The 22,925-nt window shown below is 42.9% G+C and overlaps 1 protein-coding gene across 1 annotated transcript in view; it reads right to left on the reverse strand.

Annotated features, from left to right (window-relative positions):
* FAM117B (family with sequence similarity 117 member B) overlaps positions 1–22,696 on the reverse strand; it is a 425,002-nt gene extending 402,306 nt beyond the window's left edge. The window contains exon 1 of the mRNA XM_085648964.1: positions 21,952–22,696. Within this exon, the coding sequence (XP_085505090.1) occupies positions 21,952–22,453 (502 nt within the window). The 5' untranslated portion in view covers positions 22,454–22,696. The remainder of the gene's footprint in view (positions 1–21,951) is intronic.
* Between the last annotated feature and the right edge of the window lie 229 nt (positions 22,697–22,925).

A 22,925-nucleotide genomic window follows, 5' to 3' on the forward strand; every position in this document is an offset into this window, starting at 1 on the left:
GGGATTTGCACAGATTTATCTATGTGAAATATACTTGAATAGTACTGTTGTATGAAGTTGGCAAATTAAGGAAGCTGTTTCTCTACCCTTCTTGTCCCTCCCCCCTTTTCTCCCCCTTTTAAATCTCTAAGCATTCCACATTGTTAACATTTTCAATTTGTACTACTGCACAGGTGCCCTAGGAATAAGACATTTAATTACTCCACAGCATTATAAAGAGAATGGTTACTGTTCACCTTTTTCACAATTCTGAATTTTGTTTACATGTGTATCTTCCTTGAAAATGATAAAAATAATTTAAATAAACAAACATGAGGAGGTAAGCAGGCTTTAGAATGCCCCTGTTTCACCACATCTCCACCAGTGTATGCATTCAAGGACTTGTAATCACAAGACATTCACCACCAGAACGATGCAAACATACTTATTACTAGCAGCAGAAGAACAAAGGAAGCCATGTGCATACTCAAAACAGAATCCCAGCATTTCTATCAGCAGCCTCCTCAGAGAACTATGCAGAAAGGAAGAAAGATAGGCAAGAGTGCTACACCGGCACTGACGAACCAAAGGCAGTGCTCTGCAACTTAGAAGGCTTGGCAGTCAGAAATGATGGAAGACAAAGGCTGTGGCCTCAAAGCACACATCAGGATCTTCACAAGAAGAGGTCCTAGCCCCCTACACTGGTTTCAAAACGTAAAAGCAAGGGAGACCATTAGACACAGTGACTGTCAGGGATGCACAATGGGATGTGAAACACAAAAAGGTCCAGCGCAACGACACAATGGATAGTTGGGATGGTGTGATTGGGTGCTCCCATGACTTAGTTGGCACTTAAACACGACTGGAAGCCCAATAGATATTTACATGCCATCCTTCAAGAAAACATGCAGAAAATCTAAAAGAATAAAGTTTCTCTATTACTCACGTATTTAAAAAAAAAAGGTAGTTCTGGAAATTAAAGAAGCAGACGGGATGCGCCCCAACACGACAAAAAAAAAAAAGAAGAAAGATGAGGGTAGACTACAGAGTGGCAAGTGGGGAAGCCAAATTATAGAGGATATAAGCAAGAAGAGAGAGACCGCTTTGTTTAAAAGCAAATACAAATATTACTTACCATCAGTAACAATATTTCTTGAGGATACATAATCTTTCCACAAATTCTTCACCGTAGAAATATCCTCTTAGCCTTCAGATTAGTCTGATAATGCATCATCAACAACAGAACTCCAGGATCGCCAGGTAGAACAAAGATGTGATGACATTGGAGTATATTAGGCACCATCTAATATACTGGTGTCAGTTTCTGGACCTTTTTCTGCACCCCATTGAGGAATGGCAAGAAAAATGGATAGAATAACAGCGAGAAAATATACAAATACAATGTTTGCATACATTGGGATCTGTTTATGGATGGCATGAAATCATTAGCGAATAAGGGAATTGAGAATCTGTAGTAAAATTATGTGAACACTAAAAATAGATTTACCAATGGTAAACAACTTTCTTCTGATGGATACATCTTCTGCGGGTTCCTCACCTTAAGAATTAGTCCCAATGAAATAGCCCCCAGGGAGATGGGATAAAGTAGTACCGATTAACCAAGTAAGTCATGCAATATAGCACTGCCAAAGTGCCAATTACTGCACACACGGGCTGTAAGGTAGGAAAAAGGGTATGCAAGGATGATCATGTGCCACTTATCTGGTATCAGCCACCGGAACTCCTGTGGTGAGAACCAAGCAAATAGCCATGGCCCTAGTGGAGGGCACACAAACGCTATCCAGAGCCTCTTTCGTGGCTAAGGTGTAGCAGATCATCAGAGGACAACCCAAAGAGAAATGGTGTGTTTGGTCACAGTCTTGTTCCTGTTGGAACAGGAGAAGCCAAACAAGAGCTTGCCATTCACTCTGCTCATGTGCTGTCGATGTTGGAGGATCCCGCACAATTGAGGGATGGTCTGTGTAGCTGCTTTTTCTCTTTGGTTGATGAGGAGGAGACAGAAGAGTAACAGAGTAGCTTACATGACAGCAAATACCACCTTTAGTAAGCAGGGCGAGTAGGTATGGAGGACTAACTTGTCTAGGTGGCAAACCATGAAAGGCGGACAAACTGAGATGACCTGATGTTCTTGGACCTTTTGATCTGATGTTATTGCCACCAATAACACGGTCTTCAGAGTAAGACGTTGAACCTGGCAACTGTGCATTAGCTTGATAGGTAATGCAATTAAGAACGTAAAATACAAGATTCATGCTCTACCTAGTAACAATAAATAAAGTGAGCAGAAACAAGTAAATCTTTTAGTAAGCATGCCACTAGTAGCAATTTTAACTGAGGCGACGGCTAAGAAAGACAAATGAAGGCACACATGGCAGCCAAATAGCCTTTAACAGTAGTCACTGACAGACCTCATTGGGCAAGAGTGCAAATATCAAGACATCAGTAGGAAAAACTAAAAAGGACTCGGCCTTCCGACTTGTACTACTAAACACACTTGATCCAGCAACCCACATAAATTGGAATCACAGCAGGTCTCCTGGCAGTCAGGGTGCAGACTGCCTCTTCAGGCAGAAGACAAAGGGAATCCATTTAGAACAGCTTAATCTCCACAAATGCACTAAGAGCGGCTGGGGATTGGTGTGGAGGAAGTCTAACGTGAAGTGCTAACAGACCGGCTTACCAGAGGCTCTCTGCCCAATCTGAAACTATGAGGCTAAGCTATGGTTGGTCATTCTGAAAGCCTTCTACAGATGCAGAATCACTGTACAAACATACAGCAGGCCCAGAGACAACTGAAGCGTATGGCCTGGCGAGGAGGGGACCGGTCCATTTCTCAATCAATCACGCAGTTAAAATTGCTTGTCATAACTATCTCAGATTCCAAGCATGGCTGAGCCGCCTCCAGTACCCTGCCAAAAAATTTGCAATCATCTATATTTGGCCCATATACATAAATTAAACACAGGTCATGGCCATCCAGTGTCCCCGCCAGTACAACATATCAGCCGTTATAGTCTATATGTGTGCGCATGTCGTGCCAGTCTATTGTGGAAGCCCCACCCCCCCATTACATCAACAAAAAACAAAACACAACTCAGTCCCCTCAATGTCTTCCCCGGTCCCCCCTACAGGCAGAACTAATAGAACTCCCAACACATCCAGAGCCCAGCAGGAACCCTCCCACCAACCCCAACTAAACTCCGAGAGCAATCTTAGGAGTAGATACTGTCTGGGATGCTCACACCTCCAAGAATCATCAGCTACAGGGTGGCACTAATGCGGCTCAGTGGAGGTGGAAACCCCAGACGCTACCACACGTGGAATACATTTGAATATCTGTTAGGAATGGGTCACTGTGGATTGACTGGTATTGGCATGGTCCTGCAGGCACAGTTTATGGCATACATTCATATTGCCTTTATTGGTATTGCCGTTGCCGGGCCTGCACATATCATGGTATGCATCAACATCATATTCACCCATTCCACCACAATGACCCGATGACTAATGCCAGATAATGTCCTACCCAAGCTGTCCATGATCTATGTACTGGGATAATGGGGGAGGGGGTGGATGTGTTATTGATTATGCTGAGGCTCGTAGAGCATCAACTTTAGTTTTCATCTTTCATTTCCACTGTCTGTGCATCTAGTGACCCACTTGTGGCTGCCCTGTTTAGGAATTAAATACAGCAATATTAGGTGTTTAGTGGGGAGCCTGGATCTTTTGGCCTTTGTGCCTTTGCACCTGCTGCACTATTGAAATAATGACCCTGTTATCTGCAAAGTAACTGCACTTGCGACTGACCTGTCTAGTAATTAAATATAGCAATATTAGGTGTTTAGTGGGCCCTGTTGTCTGCAAGGTAACTGCACTTTAGGCTTCCAATTTAGTATTAAAATATAGCATAGCTCTTGTATAATAACTTTATTTTTAACGTGCCTTGTTAATTAAAACATTTAGAATTTGATCAGAATGACTAAACAGATTAAGTTGAATAAAACAAAATCAATCTGATACGGTCTACAAAATGCGAAGAAAGGTACGGAGGCATGAATAGGAAATGCCACAAACGTTCTATGGGTAAAGCATCTGTTAAAAGCGGTCTGTTTTTAGGTCTCGCCTGACCCAGCGCATGCGCTGGTCTGGCGAGACTTATTGAGAGGGCTCCAAAAAGTGCTACCAGGCCAGCCTAGAGCTACAGTGCATGTGCGCGGGCGCCGCGCTTTACCGCGACTACTTTCACGGCCACACGGCCGCTTTGATGTTTGATCGTGATCGCTATCGCGATCACTTTAACTTTCGCGGCCGCAGTGCCGCTTGGCATAGCCAATAGGTCTCGCTTTTGGGACCTTATAAGTATTTAGTTATGCAACTGTTGCATGGCTAAACACTTATAAGGTCCCAAAGGCGAGACCTATTGGCAATGCCAATGCTTGTTTCCATGGGAAGCGATATTATCTTGACAATAAAGGTACTTAAACAGTATGAACAGCTTTAGTAGAAGTATTATAAATGTGTGCAGCCAGGGGAAGTTAAAAAAAAAAAAAAAAAAAAAAAGTATGTTCCACACTAAAGCGAATAAACACAGTAATTCGGTGATGTGAACTGATAAGAGCCCACTTTTAAAATATATTAAATACAAGATATGCAGGCGAAACCTAAAAAGGGTCGCTTTCCTGCACCTGAAAGCTAGAGATTTTTTTTTAAAGTAGCCAAATTTCGGAATTTATCAAGGGGTAATTATGTAGATCCCTCAAGGGTTTCCCAAAGAAACTGATGAAAATCAAATTATTGCAAATGAGTAGGAAGGGACTGTCATTTGTGACTTAATATTTATTAGTAAGTATTCGTCATGATGGCAGATTTTCAAAAGCAAAATACCATTATGTCCACTAGGCCCTTCCGGTTGCGGGGATATATAGGGTTTGTAGGTTTTCAAAGAACCGGTAGTACCCAGTGCCAACAAGCGAACTGCACCTCACAATGGTTTTTTAGTGTGCTCCTATTCATATGGTAAAACAGGTGTCTCCAACTAGTCGATCGGAAGCTACCAGTAGTTCGCAGAAACCTTCAGAGCAGCTCTCAGCCTAGAGTTAGTTTTGAACTAAGAACTGCAAAGAATAAATGTTGAGTTTTCCTTTTAAAGTTAAGGAAAGGCTATGTGTATTTTACATGATCAGGCTTAAGATAGCAGAGCACGATAATAAGCAATCCTCTGATCAGATTTATGACCCATGTGGGTCACACAGGTTTGAATGAAACACTGAGGTATTTAACTCTTAAATAAAAGTTGTTCTCAACTCAATGTTGGAGCATGATAACAAAATTATATTTCTGGATGCTTTTAATTGACAGAAAATTAAAATGAAGTGTTAACTTATTATTAAGTTAATCTTCATTATAATTTACTCCCTTTTCAAAGTGTCACATTTACCAACACCAGGCATCTTGTTCCAGTAGCTGGTACGTTAAATTAAGCCAATTGAGTCCTAAACTTTTATGAAGCATGTTTCTTCACCCTTAAATTCCTCATATTTAAACACATTGCTGTATGTTCCTGCCATAAATATGGCACAATGTCTACACACTCAACTGGGTGTAATATCCCTCTGTTTGTAAAGACACTGACTAGGGAGAAAATTAAAATTATGAGTTTTATGTAATGCACATAAACTAAGTTAACTCTTCAGTTGAATTGTCTCCCATTTCAAAGTGTCGCGTTTACACATAGCAGCCATCTTGTCCTAGAGGCTGGTAGACATGCTGCCATATTTAGAACTGAAAAATACAGCCATTTTTTTTCATGGGAGAAATTTAAAGTCGAGAAAAATCTTCCATCAAGTGCAGAAAGATGTTTCTTATTATGAACATTTCTGCAGAACATTTTCCTGCACTTTAAATTTCTCCCATTTAAAACAAATGGTTGTATGTATGTGTTGTGCATGTAACAGCGCCACATATGGAAAAAGGTATGTCTTGTGTCACAAGTGCATACAACTCCAGCTCTCAGTCACCCACACACATATATCCCATTCACACATGTTCATACAGCCCCAAATACCATGCCCTCACTAATGCAAACTACCCCTAGCCACAGTATTTTGTTCAAACCATAGTATCAGGCTCCATGGACATTGGGTTTAAAGTCACTGAAGCTGGGCGAGGGGGTTTCTGGTAACAATGCACCAGTTGCATGGCTCTAAGCAGCTCACAAAGATTTTCACTGATCAGAAGTAGCTCTCATTACAGAAAAGGTTGGAGACCCCTGTGGTAAAACAAAGAGTGAAAAATGGATATCAAGGGAACCTATATATTTCTGTAAAGGACACAAGGTACGGAGTTTAGGAGCAGTGGTTATTTGTACATCTCTGTGGGTACCCATACTACCATGTGATTAAAATGGCATTTTTCAAAATGTCTTCTTTCTTGAACACTGGCTTACATTTGGAATGCACAGATACAGAGAAATATAATTAGTTATAACAAATGCTCCACTATTCTGTATTCCCATTTCTCCCAATAACAAGCATTGGCATAGCCAATAGGTCTCGCCTTTGGGACCTTATAAGTGTTTAGCCATGCAACAGTTGATGTTGTTGCACCAAGGATATTGTGCTGCATAACTAAATACTTGTATGTTCTGAAAGCCGAGACGTAATGGCTATGGCAATGTTTTTATAGCATAACTATGTTTCTAAACACTACTACAAAGTTGTGAATTGTGTGCTACTGAAAAATCTTGTTCTAGCTTTTTTGCTTAAAAAGCAAATGTGGAACAGCTTTACAATTAGTTTTAATGCTACAGTAGCCTGAAAGCTAAAAATACAAAATGTACCTTCTGAGCAATGTGCAGTAATATTTTTTTGAGCATAATAAAACACCAAATTAGAGCTTGGTAGTTTGGATTTTATTTTTGAGCTATTGGCATTGCTAATATTTGTTGTTTTTTTGGCACCTTATAAGTGTGTAGCCAAAGATATTGGCAATGGTTTGTCCAGGAATAACTGACAAATGTTAGTTTAAATTTTATTGCAAGAATGTTTAGTTAAAATTTTTAGTACTTTAAAGTAAGTTGAGTGGAAAAAAAATATTTATGATGTACATTTAATGTTTTACAAATATACTCATTCTGTTGCAATATCTTTTATTACTTCACATGTCTGCGGTAAATATGGCATAAGTGCATCGGATAAGTCTCCCACATCTGTACTGATCATAAACCAGTCCATTAGAAGTCCATTGCTAATATCCATAGATTGATATGTTTCAGTATTGTGCACTTGTGTTAATGTAGATGGCCCCAGAAATCTGTGCACGCGCAGCAGCCATAGGTTCAAATGAAAGCAGGGCTGAGTTAGTTTCATCCTTCCTATGGTGCTCACAGACTAAAACAAGCATTTGCAATGCAATTATTCTCGCCTTTGGGACCTTACATGTATTTAGCCATGCAGCACATTAGCCTGGGTGCTGAAACATCTACTGTTCTTTAACATGGAGGGAAAGTAAGCACCAAACTGCGTGACACGCCAGGTATGGGAACACAGGGAGAGAAATATTGCCTTTCAGCGGGAAAAGGTATAGTCCAAAGCTCTGTTTTTAATATAAAATCAGGGCCTTTGGTAGTCATATCACTGAAAATACAAGATTTGAAAAAAAATATTGTCTACAGGTGCTTGTGAAAGACACCGTCTGTGGACTGGAATTTAGAGAATGCTAAAGTGATTCTGGTATTTTACTGACCTCTACTGTCCTCTTCTATCAAGACAGTTGAATAGAGGCAGTTGAACAGAAAAAAAGTCCCTAAGCGGAATCAGACAAGTCCTAGGGCTGATCTCCAGAGCCCACAAAGTACATACACATAAGTATATACTAAAGTATATACTAGAGGTCTTGAATGCTCGACCTAAAAAGACATACCGTGTAACAACCAAAGTAAAAGGTCCAGTGGTTATGGGAGGTAATAAATGCAGACAAGGCGGGACCGAGAGACTAACAAGACTAATAACTACTCGGAAGCCAGCGTTTACGAAGTATGACACAAGCCAATTAAAAATATGGGCGGAGAGTGGGCGGGACTTCAAAGGAACACTCCAATACTGCATGCCTCGCAGCAGCACATGCACCGCCCAGACTAGACCTAAAAATAATACCTCACTTGCGTGGCTAGGACTAGTACCCGCAATAGGAAAAGCCCTAAAATACAATGTGGAATCATCAACATTTCCAGTCACAAAAAAAGATCTGTTTTGACAATGGGGATATCGGCAGCCTTTTACCCAGGGACCGATAGCCACCCTGGGAAACCTACCAAACCCAGACAATTCTAAAAACTAGACACCCAGGGCAGTCCACAGTGGTGTGCCTCATGTGGATCCTGCAAAGTTTTCTTACCCACAATACCCTGCAAACCTCAAACTTTGCCTAAAATTGAAAATTTTCCTCGCATTTCTGCGATGTAAACTTCCAGAATCAGCACTCCACAAAGTTCCTATCACCAAGTGTTCCCCAACTTGCAGACAGTAAGCATCCCAACCCCTTTTTAGGTCTCGCCTAGGCTGTGCTTGAGCGGTCTCTTCAGGACGTATTGTGTTCAGAATATTGGCTTTAAGCTCTACCCATGTTTTCAATTGGCTCCTTTGACTGTCTTTTGTAAATAGTCCCTCCTTATTTTCTACCTTTCTACTGTTGTAACCTCCCACGAGGACAGCCCCCGTTACATGTGAAATTAACGCTGTATGTTTTATTTCTATTTTGAGAGCTCTCTTTTCTTTTTGTTAGCTTGCCTCGGCTAGTGTGTGATTTCTTTACTTCCCGCAGGCTAAAAGGTTCCTGGCCGATTTATTTGCCAGTGCTTTTTTTGTTTCACATTGCAGTGTTTTCGTGTCTCAGCATGGCGCCCGCTTCATACACGCCGCGCTTCAAATCGAAGTTAGTCAAATGTTATTAACTCTAAATCAACGCCTGCAGCCTGTCGATCACTCCCACAGCAGTCGCACTAGTTGTGAGCACGGTGGTCAAGAATTTTCCTTGATTCTTCAACCACCGCAAGCAAGGCCGTTTCCGTGCCCTGCTGTGGTCGGAATCCAGTTCGAGAGGGGTGCAGGCGATCATTCTCCTCCAAAAAGGTGGAGAGAGTAGAATTAACATATTTTTCGCTGATCTTTGCAAACCCAGGTAACCGCGAGATTGGCCGATAGTTTGCAAAGATTTCCGGGTCCAGGGTAGGTTTCTTCAGGAGGGCTCTAACCATGGCCCGTTTCCAGGGGGTTGGAACAATCCCAGTGGACAGTGAAAGATTAATGAGGTCCAGAATAACTGAGCTAATGGAGTCAAAAACCTGGTTTATAAAGACAGGGGCAACCACATCATTGGGGGAGCCAGAGTTGAACTGGTGAACATAAGCTTTTAAAGATTTCAAGTCCATAGGAGGGATGGTCTCAATGCCTGGAGCTGGAAGTTGGGCTAGGCTATCTGGAGAGGCGATTCCTACTTGCCCTGATGGAGGTGGGAAGGTAGAATAGACACTGCAATTCCCACATGGCAAGTGACCTACAATGCTAGGGAGACCCCAGACATTGTGAACTGTGTTAGTAGGATTTGAAGGTTGGGCAGGGCGCATGGATACCTAAGTGTCTTTAATGGATCTGGCCCTTCTGTATGAAAGTAAAGGTTTATCCCACTTAAGTTTGCCAGTGTGCAAGATCTTCCAGTTTTTCTTGATGATGTGGGAAACTTGGTTCGAAAGGGAGTTGTAGGTGAACATGCAGGTGAGGGGAATGGGCGAACCTGTGCGTTGTTGCTTCTAGAAGCCCTTCCCAATTCTGATTGCGTGCACGTTTTCTTGCCTTCTCAGCTAATTTTTTTGGGGTAGCCTCGGTGTTGCAATTTGGTGCTCAGGGCTTGGGCCTGTTGCTTGAAGTCTTGGACTTCGCTGCAATTTCTTCGCAGCCAGAGCAATTGTCAGAAGGGAAGGTTTTCACGTAGTGTTTTGGGGTGAAAACTGGTGTAATGTAATAGAGTTGCTGGATGTAGGCTTGAAGTGTGTGTTGCTTTTCAGCCTCCCATCTGTTGCCTGTATCTCCAGGTCTAGGAAAATCATGTGGTGCCTGCGAATGTTGTGTGTGAACTTAAGATTCGGGTCACATCCGTTTATCCATTGGCAGAAAGCTTTTAGGGACTGGTCGTCCCCTTCCCAGATCAGAAGGATATCATCTATATACCGCTTGTAAAATTTGATCTAGGGAACTTGTGGCATGTTAAGGTTACATAGGTTTGTCATCTCAAATTTGTAAACATAGAGTCCCGCCACAATTGGTGCAAATACGCTTCCCATGGAAGTTCCATACTTTTGTAGATAGATATCTCATTCAAATTCAAAATAGTTGTCTTTAAGTGCCAATGTTGCACATTCCAGTATGAATTTCTTAGGTGTGTGGTAATTCCAAGTGGAGTTGTTCAGTGCTAGTTCTAATACCATGAGGGTGTCGTCTTGTGGCAGGCTCGTATAGAGACGCTCAACGTCTAGGCTCACTAAAAACAAGCATTGGCATAGTCAATAGGTCTCGCCTTTGGGACCTTATAAGTGTTTAGCCATGCAAAAGTTGCATAACTAAATACTTATAAGGTCCCAAAAGCGAGACCTATTGGCTATGCAAAGCCGCGAAAGTGAAAGTAATCGCGGTTAAGCGCGGCGCCGGCGCACATGCACTGTAGCTCTAGGCTGGCCTGGTAGCACTTTTTGGAGCCCTCTCAATAAGTCTTGCCAGACCAGCGCATGCGCTGGGTCAGGCGAGACCTAATGAGGTCTCCGGGTTATATGCCAGGTTGTTGAGGAGTCCCAGAAGGTCTTTGGTATCCTTCAAATAGGTACTGGTGGACTGCACTAAAGGTTGTAAAAAGAAGTCCCAGTAACGTGAAAGGGGTTCCAACAGTGACCCTATTCCCGACATGATCGGACGTCCGGGCGGTGGTATCTTGTTCTTATGTATCTTTGGTACTGTGTAGAAGTAAGGAAATTTTCCTGGGGTAGTAGTTAGAAACTGGGTTTCTTGTTTGGTGATTTGACTGGTGATTTCAGCTTATTCGACCAAGTTGTGAATTTTAGTTTTAAGAGATTCACTAGGATCCTTGGGTAATGGTTGATAGTTTTAGGTATAATTCAGAAGGCGTTTGCATTCCGTGCGATAGTCCTCCTTGTTCAAGATGACAATGCCACCGCCTCTGTCAGCTGGTTTAATGATTGTTTTGTTTGCTTTGAGAGATTTTAAGGCTTCGCGCTCCATATTGCTGATGTGGAATATATGGTCTCCCTTCAGGGATTCTATCTCATTGAAGACCGCTTACTCATACATTGTGATTTCGGGTGGTATGGCACTTGGTGGTGGAATGAATGTGGACTTGGTTTTGAATTGGGTATCACCCTGTGTATCAAATTATGGTTGATCAGGGAGATTCTCAAAAAAGCTTTGAGTTTGAGCTTGCGGAAAATTCCACAAGCTCAAAATGTAGTTGGAATTTGTCCAGCTTGGCTGTTGGGGCATACCCTAGTCCTTTATTCAGGACTGTTGCTTCTGATGGTGTGAGCACATGTGAGGAGAGATTAGTCACGAGACTTATCTCGAGCTGGGGCCTGGTAGTAAGTTGTTCCTTCGTCTTGCTCATTGTCTGGGCTACGGGGTGTTGATCGTCTACCCAGTGGACTTGGGCTTTTCGTCGTCTTTTGCCTTTTCCTCGCCTGCCGTCCCCTAAAAAAGGGAACCTATGGTTTTGGTCCATGTAGGGTGGTGGTTGTCCAAAGGGAGGGTTCCATCGGTACATAAATTATTGATTCATCTGCGGTAGGGGGCTTGGAAATGCATATTGCCCCCTTGAGGTAATTGTGGTCATGGTTGTTGCCAGCTGTTGTTCTTGCCTCTCCCCCGTTGTCTATTCCGGTAGCTTCCTGTACTGGAGCTGCTGCTGGCAGATGAGTCCTCAACGGAGGAACCCCCTGATGTATCTGACCTCTTTGTGGGTTTGAAGTCATTGTCAGCGTACGGGTAGGTCTTCAGGTATGAAAAGTTTTTCAAATCCTTTTGAATTTTGGCTTGAGTAAGCCCCTCCTTGTATTCAATGATTTCTCCGTTAGTCTCCTCTAGTTTCTTCTTGAAAGAGGTTGAGGTGGTCTTGAAATGGGCCTCCATGGCTTGGATCTCTAGGAATCCATCGTATAGTCTCTTGGCCGTCTGGATAATGAGAATTATCCAGTCGGGCGTGCCCCGCCTAGCTATCTGGGCCCTGTCTTTGCGAAAGGTGGCATCCTCTAGGAAAATGCGTGGGGCATTGGTGACATGACGATGCATTTTCATGCGCAACATGGCGCCCATGCATGCGCCGTACAGCCCCGAGTTTCGGGTCTAGTTCTTTTCCGCCCCGCGGGCTCTACGCACACGTACGCCCACACGCCAAAGATGGTTACCATTTATACTGGCTGCTAGCAGGGACACGCCAGCAGCCAGGATCACGGGAGACCACACTAGATTTCAGCGGGCTTCTCGTCTTGATGAAGTAAGGCGTTTCTGCTCCCTCTCCTTGCCGGTATTTAACATTGCCATCTGCTGGTTTTAAATATGCTGCTAATGGCGCTTCTCCACTCTCTTTCCTTCCCTCGAGTGTGACTATAGACAGTACCCCTCCCGGACCCTGAATTTCTACCTCCCACTATAATTTAGTGTAACTATTTTCTTTTCTTACAACTATGCTGTTTGCAATTCATTCCAATACACATGATATAGTGGCCATGCATGCCATAGTCAAAACGCCGGCACTGACGGCCACTACCCTGCCGATCACCAGGCACTTCAGTACCTTTCGATTCTAATCACCTAGGGGTACTCATAGCACTTCACCAGCATGCCGCATGTTACCCTATTATGTAAAGAGGATATAGACACACTGTTAAGGATTATTAGCATGCTGCATTATAGTCACAGCCGTATACCTGTTGAGAGATCCTTAAATAGTCTATTTCTCCCACTCGGCTCAGACTATAGATCGACTCACTGTTGTGCCTACGTACCTGAAACCTGCACTAAGGAATACACTAAAGATTGCATTTTATGTTGCATTTTCCCTGTATGTGTCTTGTCTTCTTATATCCACATGTTTTTACAGTGGGTCCATAAGTATACCGATACCACTGAGCACTACAACACACCTTAGCGCGTGTGTTGGATAATCACCTTTCCATGTGGCACGATTTTTGCCACTCATGCACTTTTCACCCGGTCCTGATGAAAGCCCGTACATTATCTATCCATGGCTGAAACATATAGACCATATTTTAGACAACTAAGAGTTAAATTCACTTCCGTAGTTGCGCTATTTGATTTTTAACCGTATCCTGGGCCACCACTAATAAACACATTAGGCAAGGATTCTCAGAGATATTTTTAAATCCTCACTACACTACTTCACACAAAAACACACCAGCTCCGCTGTAATCAAGTGTCGCAGCACAACCGGGGGGGCATTCAGCCACCCCGTTGGGACCCCAATGATGAAGCATGACACCAACCAGGTTGGTGTGTGAGGGGTCTTTTAACAAAACCTAATGGTTTCCTGGCACCGTTCATCATAACAGTGAGTCCTAACTCTTTTCACAGTGGCTTTACCAAATTGTACACTTGATGGGGTGCTGCTTCCCACTCTTTTCCTGCTGCTTGTGATAGAAGCATGCACTTCTTCTGCACCTGCTATGCCTGTAGTGTGAGTTTCTAGGTGCGAGTTATATATGCTCTTTTACTACCTTTAGCATATGCAGCTTCTCTTTCTGTGTGTGAGATGAAACATGCATTAAAGCGGCTGTTCCTGCTATTCCTCGTGTATCTCTGCTCCACTTCTGCCTTTAGTGTTTTTGGTTCATCTATGTGCAAGGGGGACTCACAATGATACTTCATGTGCTGTACTGTGTGGGTGCATGAAGCCTGAATTCTTGTGATCTAGAGCAGTGTGTACCGTTATTGCATGTGCTGTAAACATAGGAAATATGCATTAAGACACAAGGGAGGCACTACAATCATTAGGTACCTGAAATAGTAGATAATCGCACACAATATTGGTCCCTGTGGTCAAAATAAATTCATAATAATGAAAAAAAACTTTAAAACAACTCTTATCGACCAGCACATTGTAGCTGCCAGCATCCCTTCTCCCAGACTTCTGGCAAATGTTTACAAATTCCCCGCCAGCAACACTGCCTCCTACCACTTGACCCCACCCCCCAATCACGGCTACACTTATATGAAATTAGACCCAGTGAAAGACCAGTGCCCCTCAGACCGCATGGCAGAAAATACTCCTGTAAACTAACCAACTCTCAAAACTGCGTCTCAAATCTAACCATCTGCCCTTTAAAGTGTTCTCACTAAACTTCTCATGCTACAACATCATATCATTGTATTCGTAGGCTCATAATTAAGTCCTGATGATCACGTTATTTTAAATGGATCGAAATGCAGTGATCCACAATGACTGACCCGTCCCAAAGAATTAAGTGTGTTAAGTTAGGTAGACCATCTTCATATAAAATAATTGTGATACTCATATTACTTGATTCACACATATGAATCGCGATTGCTTGAGCACGGAACACATTTACCACCTCACTGACACTACTAAGCAATGATTTGTTATAATTTATTATTTTAGATTCCTTATCATATAATTTTGTTTAAATTTTTATCATTAAAAATTATCTTTGACTGCTAGAACAAATGTTATGTGCAATTCAATTACATATAGAAAAAGCATGTGTGTGTGTGTGTGCGCGCGCGTCTCTAGCTTACGCTGCCGCTGCCTCTGCCTATGAGTTGCCTTTTTATTTTTTTATTAGGAAAAACGTGCTGCCGTAGCCAGTGATGGACTAGTACTTGGGTCTACAGTCTTTATTCTTTTCAAGGGGTTTGGTGAGATAGTGTCCCATTTCATAATTCTATTAAAGCCATATTTGAGCCCCATCAAATTTTTTACTTGATATTAACTTAATGTGGTTTAACATGCTGTATTTTATACACGTTAACGAAAAGTTTTAGTTGATCACACGAAACATCCCCAATTTCCTGGTAAAATTACCTTGAAATCCTAACAAGTTTTGATTAAAGTAGGGGCCTCACTGTGCGTTAAAAAATGACAATTTGATAATGTGTTACTTTTAGACAACCTATACGTTTGTCTCCTTAGCCCATTCAATCTTGGTCAGCGTTACTTGCCAAACGTGTGATGAAGCTTACCATCGGACTACATGCTTACCAAAGAAAGCATTTCTCAGTTTTGTTGTTAAATGTTGTGTGCTGCTTTTCAGACACTTCAAAGCCTTTCAGGTGACAAGGACTGAGACACTTGGAGAGTGGTCACACTGGGCAGTTATGCAAAGTAAGCCATTCCGTGATGGGTCCTGCATAGCTACATTGAGAAAGCCACGATGGGGGAAAAGAAAAATAAACCATAGTCTTGATAGTCTGATTTTATGGCAAGACCTGGAGGACAATATTATGCATAGTTCCTTTATTACTACTCAAACATCAGCAACATCACATGAAATTAGAATACAAATAAACACTCTAGAACACTGAACATGCTTATATCCCCAGAACAGGCAGCCATCTTCCTCTTTTGTTGCTGCTCGAACAACAAGATAAGTACATTTGCATGAACTGTATCATGAAAGATTATAGAAGTGGTTGGTAAATTAGGAAGTAATGTTAGAAGTTGTTGGTAAATTAGGAAGTAATGTTAATCTAAAATGAATTTTTTAAAAAGCTTAAAAAGTTGTGAGATAAGCTTAGAGGGCTATTTAAAAAAACTTAAAAAACTGAGTGTTTGAACAAAGGACATGTGGGATATTTAAGCGTGAATGAGTCATGGAAAGAGAGGCTCAGGAGGTATTTATAATATAATTGAGGATGATTGTACGCGGTGAAGCGGAGAGCAGGCTTAGCTTAAAGAAATTTACCGGTTTAAGGTGGAGGAGGTCGTTACGTGCGCGAGAGCAGTAGAGCTGCGCACGAGGAGAGTCGAGGGGAGTGTTGCTTTGCGCGCGTTATCTCGTGCTGAGTTATAGCGCTCGAGCGGGTTGGATGTTACGCTCGAGCACGTTTATTATTTGAAGGACAATAGATAAAGGAAATGGATTAATGGAGCTGCCGTACAAGCGCAACATACGGCGGCCATTTTGTGAGCTTGGGGAAGTGATTATTGGATAAAAAAGGAAAACACTCGGCCATATTTAGGGAAGTCGGTGATGTAAGGAGATGACATTTTCTGTCAGAGTGTGATCGTTTTTTTCACACACAAAGGTCTAGTTTTGGTCAGGGAGGTTTGGAGTTGAGTTGAGAGGTGTTTTGGGAATTACTGAGTGAGGTAGGATTTGGATGTTGATTGGAGAAAATAATAGGAGGATATTTATTTGATTGGAGAGGATTATTTGGAAAATATTAAATTAAAATGGAAAATATGGAAGGAAATATGGAAGATAAGATGACATCTTATTGGAAAAAATGTTTGATGGATTGTCTGCATCAATTGATAAGAAAATAGAGGATACTTTTGAAAAACGTTTAAGGAAAAGAGATAATAGGCAGAAAAGTGGTGAGGAAGAGAATTTTTGGACGACTGATGATGTTGAGGTTGTGGCAGGAAGGTCTGGTGTAAGTGGAAAAAGGAAGGAGAAAAGAAAATGTGGAGAAAGGTAAAAAAATGATTGGTGATGAACGCAAGGTTCAGAAAGAAAAGGCTATAAAGGCCAAAATAAGCGCTATAAAGGCGCAAAAGAGGAAGCACAGTGCAGTGTCCTGAGACTCAAGTTCATCCTCAGGTGATGTGGAACTGACTTGTCGTTCTAGCCTGGAGGATTCGGATGTTGAGGAGGTACCTATAAAGAAGAGAAAATATGATGATAAGGAGATTAAAATGGAAATAGGAGAATTTGTAGATCCTCAAGGAGAGAATATGTTTGATCCGCTATTGATTCAGCATCCATTATCACCACAGTGGACTCCGGCTGATCATGTAGCCAAATATATAAGATTTTGGATTAGAAGAGAGATACCTAAAGAGGTAAGAACAAGGCTACGTTCAGAGTGCCCAAGGCCTAGTCTCAATAGTAAGGTGGCATACACAACTGAATTAGATCAGAAGGTGTTGGCTTTTATAAATAAAGGTGGTAGGGATCCAAGAAGAGGACTTGACAAAGGTTTAAAGGGTTGCCAAGACAGGCTTTTGGATGTCTTGGACCCGTTGACTAAAGTCTTTGATATGTGTGAGGAAGCTCATAGCAGTAACACTGGTGTGGATGTAATTGAGATGCGCCAGTGGCTGCAAAGGGCAATTTGTTTACTCGGAAATGCGAATGCAGCTTTGTGCATAGAAAGAAGAAAGAGTATTCTTTTTAAAATAGACCCAAAGCTTGCAGAATTGGCTGGCAAGGAGTTGGGTGAAGAAAGCGAAGGCCTACTTTTCGGAGAGGATTTCGTTAAGGACATGGCCAGATATGTAGGCACTTTCAATAGCTTACAAAAGGTTCTAACAGACATTAGGAAGGTTTTTGGATCGGCCGGGCGAACGCGGGGTCTGTTTCCCGGCCGAGCACAAGGTTTCACCAGAAGCAATTTTGAAAGAGGTTCAAGACCCTATGGAGCAAGTTTTGGAGGAGGATATGTGTTCTCGAGATCAGATCTGGGAAGTTTCTTTCCGCAAAGGCAAAGGGGAAGAGCAAGAGGCTCGCGTGCTGAGAGGAGGCCAAGAGGAGTTTCAGGTAAGACCTCTAGCAGACCATTCCGTTACTCTAACAAAATTGGGCGGCAGACTAGCCCAATTTGTTTCACGTTGGGAGGAAATTACTCAAGATCCTTGGGTGTTGGAAACTATAGCTGGTTACAGGATAGATTTTATCAGTACTCCAGTTCAGGGGAAAGTACCGAAAATATTAAGATTCACAAGAGATGGAATTGCTTGCGACAGAGGAGGGGTTAGCATTGGAGGAGAAAGGTGCAATAGAGCCAGCAAGAGAAGTTCAAGGCGGTTTCATAAGCAATTTATTTTGGTAGAGAAAAAAGAGAAAGGTACGAGACCGGTAATAAATTTGAGGGAGCTAAACGATTGGGTTGGTTACAATCATTTCAAGATGGAAGGGATACACATGTTGAGAGACTTGTTGAGGAAAGGAGATTGGACGACGAGGTTAGATTTAAAGGATGCTTATCTAACGATTCCGATGTGTCAGGAGCAAAGAGACCTTTTGCAATTCAGGTGGAAAGGGAGGAGATGGAGATTCAAGAGTCTTCCGTTCGGGCTAACATCAGCTCCGTGGTGCTTTACCAAGGTGATGAGGCCTGTGGTAGCCTGGTTGAGATCAAGAGGTATTCGTCTGATTGTGTATCTGGACGATATTCTGATTATGGCAGAGGAGAGGAATCTGACGAAGGAACAAACAGAATTCGTAGTGAAAGTCTTAGAGGACCTAGGTTTTGTAGTGAACAAGGTGTTCCGCAACAGGAAATGAAGTTTTTAGGTTTTCAGATACCGACATTGGAATGTGTATTGAAGTTGTCGATGGAGAAGGTAAGGAGAATCAGGAAAGTGAGGAGAGTCAGGAATGCGGAGTGGATAACTCTAAGACAATTGGCTTGTTTACTGGGTCTTCTGTCATCATCGATTCAGGCAATTTTCCCAGCACCTCTTCATTATCGTGCTTTACAGATGAAGGCATATCATTTAAGGAAGGATGTGAGATATTCACAGAAAGTGAGAATGAATCAGGAAACTCAGGAAGAGTTGGATTGGTGGATGATGAGTTTGGATGCTTGGAACGGAAGGGCAATTTTTGGTGAAATGCCAGAAATAGAGATAGAGTCGGATACGAGCATGCACGGATGGGGTGCAAGGTGTGGAACGGTTGCAACGGGGGGACGATGGTCGAAGAAAGAGGGAAAGATGCTCATAAATTGCTTGGAACTCCTGGCAGGATCTTTTGCGATAAAGAGTTTTGTGAAGGATCGAGTGAAGTGTTGTGTTCTTTTGAAAATGGACAAGTTGTCAGCAGTTCGGTATGTGAACAAGATGGGAGGTGCTCGGTCAAGAGGGTTGGCGGAGCTAGCCAAGGAGTTTTGCTTGGAAAGGGAGATAAAGGTTCAAGCACAGTATATACCAGGGCTGAACAACGTAGAAGCGGATTGGTATTCAAGATACCTAAGGGATGTAAGCAATTGGAGACTGAAGAGAGAAGTTTTTCTGAGTTTGGAGAGGTTGTGGGGTCCGCTGAAAGTGGATCTTTTTGCAGACCGATTGAATGCTCAGTTGAAAGATTTCTACAGTTGGAGACCGGATCCAGAGGCGAAAGGGGTAGATGCATTTCTACAGATATGGAAAGAGGGAAGGAATTATGCGTTTCCTCCTTTTTCAATGATCCAGAGAGCCCTGAACAAGGTCAGGAGGGTGCGAGCGGAGTTAATACTGATAACCCCCTTTTGGAGAGCTCAGGTGTGGTTTCCGGATATAATGGATCTTCTGGTGGAGGATCCGGTAGTCTTGCCAAACATAAGGGAAATTCTACAGGATGTTCAAGGGAATGTTCACGAAATGGTGGTGTCAGGGCAGTTACGGTTAATAGCTTGGTTGATTTCAGGAGAGTATGGCAGATGCATGGATTATCAAAGAGAGCGGAGGATCTTGTGTCTAAATCATGGTCAAGAGGAACTTCAAGGTCATATGGTTCAGCATGGAGAAAATGGAATGATTGGTGTATTAAGAGGGATTTGGATCCCATATCGGCACCTGTGGTAGAGGTTGCAGACTATTTGTCAGAGCAATTTGAAGAGGGTTTGGCGAATAGTACTGTAACTTCAACCAGGCCGGTGATTTCGGCAGGTCATGCTTTGGTTGATGGACTTCCTGTTGGTCAGCATGCTTTGATTAAAAGATTAGTTAAAAGTGTGCGTATTGTGTATCCACCAAGAGCAAGGTATTCATCACTTTGGGATGTTTCAGTGGTATTAAAGGAGTTGGGGAGCAAATTCTAGTCTAGATCTGAAACTTTTATCATGGAAATTAGCTATGCTTTTATGTCTAGTTTCTTTTAGGAGGGTTTCTGATGCAAGAGCTTTGGAGGTGAATTCAAGGTTTTTTCAGCCAGAAGGGGTTTGTTTTGAGATTAGGAAAAGAACAAAGACTGTCTAAAACAATTTGTTATCCTCTTTTTGAGGGAGATAGAATTTTATGTGTGGTAAGTTGTTTAAAGGAGTATGAAAAAAGAACCTTGGGTTTGAGATCAGAAAATTGTTCACAATTATTGATTTCATATGTTAGACCTTATAAGGCTGTTTCAACACCCACTTTAGCAAGGTGGATAAGGGGAGTAATGATTAAGGCTGGTGTGGATATTAGTGTTTTTGGAGCTCATTCGGTAAGAGGAGCTATGGCAAGTAAGGCTTTCATGAGAGGATTTAGTTTGAATGAAATTATGAAATCGGCTGATTGGTCTAATGATAATACTTTTAGAAAGTTTTACTTTAAACCTGTGGAAAATGTGTTGGATTCAGTTTTAGAAGAACTTTGAACATGCATAATATTGGCCTCCGGGCCTTGCCATAAAATGCAGATTTTCCACAGTTTTAATGTATAGAAAATCATGATTTTATTAAAGGCATGGAGGCTAATATTATCCCTCCACTGTGCCCACCCATGATTGTTAATAAATTTGTTTGTTTTATAGGTTAACAAGGAAGAAGAGATTTGAAGTTGAGGACGGAAGAATTTTGAAGGAGTTTTTTTTATAAGGGGACTTGTTTTTTTCCGCAGCTACAAAGAGGAAGATGGCTGCCTGTTCTGGGGATATAAGCATGTTCAGTGTTCTAGAGTGTTTATTCGTATTCTAATTCCATGTGATGTTGCTGTTTGAGTAGTAATAAAGGAACTATGCATAATATTAACCTCAAGGCCTTTAATAAAATCATGATTTTCTATACATTAAAACTGTGGAAAATCTGCATTAGACGGCAAGAGGCATGTCCTGTCTTGTTAACCTTATTGAAATGCCTGTAAATATGTTTAATTGTATCCCCTAATCACTGATGCTACCACCCAAATACACAAACAAATGTTATCTTCCCACTCGCTAATCACTAGAATATTTGCATTTGGGGAAAAAGCTTCTGATAACAGGCTAAAAGATTTCTGAACAGTCATATTCGCAGCCTTACTCGGGTGTAACCCATTTGATATAACATTTCGGTATATGCTTGCAAACTACCCTCACTAATTTATCATTAATTCATACGGCGGATTTCGACACACTTTCATAAATATCCCTGGACAAACCTATGGAAGACTATCCCAAATGTTGTCCATGCGGTTAAGGACTCGAGCACACGTTTACATGCCCCTGTGGCAAATGATTTCATAGCAGTTACGTAACCCTTTCGATCATGGCGTCATCCACGTGTTAAAAAAATAATTATTACTAAATATGACAGTGAAGTTGTTCAAAAGGCGAAAGGGTTTGAGACTCTGGGTGTGGTCCAGCATGGCAAATAATTTTACTTTGGTGAGTTAGAAAATACATAATACTTTAGGGAACTTTTGCAGAAATAATATCGGCACAAAAACATAGCTATCTGACCAAACAGGTGGCTGTGGGGCCACTCATTCCCCGCCTTGCCTTGAGTTCATCTTTTCTGCGAACCACACGGTTCCAAAATAATTGAACGCCTCGTCAGAGATAGTAGTAATTATATATATATATATATATATATATATATACACACACACACATATATACATACAGACACACACATACGTTTATGTGTGGAATTGCAACATGATAGAAGATTTTGGCACGCAGTCGCTTATGTGGCGAAGGTTAAATGCGCGGCTCCACCCCTCAATAGCCCTCTTGACCCCGGTTTACACACCTACCTTTGCAGACAGGGGAGCTGGGGCTCTTTCTCTCCGGGGAACTCCTATGTTCGGGAGAGCGCCTCTGGTTCCAATTCTTGCCTGTGGGGGGCGCTGAAACCGGGACGGGGGATGGGTCGACAGGCCACAGGTGGACGGGAGAAGAGCAGGGAGACAGCGTGGGGTGATGCTGTTGCCCCCGTGGGGGGCTCCCGCGCGCACTCCCGGTAGGACCGGCCCGTGCAGCGGCGTTAGCAGTCTGCGTGCCTACAGTGGGGCTTCCTCGCGATGATGTGGATGGCAGGTGGTGGCGCGTTGCGGAGGGACTGGTACTGCGAGGAGGGGCGGTACGCGTGGGGCTTCCCCCTGGGTGCAAGAGTAGAGTCGGCGGGGTGGGCGGAGGGTGGCGGAGCTGGAAAGGGACCGTGGCCCTCATGGGCTGCAAGCGCCCCCCTGCAGCCGGGGCTCCTCCCCCCGCCGTGGCCGGGGTTGGGGAACCGTTTTTCCTCACACGTTGAGACATATTCAATGGGAGGATCGGTGGTTCCCAGCACGAGTTTAGAGGGGGGGGTTACTGGGGTGCCCCCCGCACACGTCACGCACCGAACAGCAGCTTCTATAAGAGTCCTGTTACCAGCGCAAGGCCTCCGCTCGGTGACGTCACTTAAGCCGCGGTACCCACTCGTGCTCTGTGTTCCACTACTACCACCACGACGCTTCGCTCTCCTTTCTTGATGCCACCCGCTGCCGCTCCGTCAACAATAGTGCCAACTCGTGGCCCGCCCATCGACGTCTGCCACTGGTCTGACGCCCCCGGCGCCCGTACCGGCGTCGTCAGTGATTGGCCAGATCTCTTTGACGGATGGCTGGTATGGTAAGGGTGGTTAATCTTAAAGGTACAGACTCCAACTACACAAGAGGAATGGCCTATATGTTCATTGATGACTTGGTGTCACCTTATCATCTTTTGTGGATTGTAGAGGGAGGGGTGCGAG

The sequence above is a fragment of the Triturus cristatus genome, chromosome 3_2 (assembly GCF_964204655.1).
Source record: "Triturus cristatus chromosome 3_2, aTriCri1.1, whole genome shotgun sequence".
Lineage (NCBI taxonomy): Eukaryota > Metazoa > Chordata > Amphibia > Caudata > Salamandridae > Triturus > Triturus cristatus.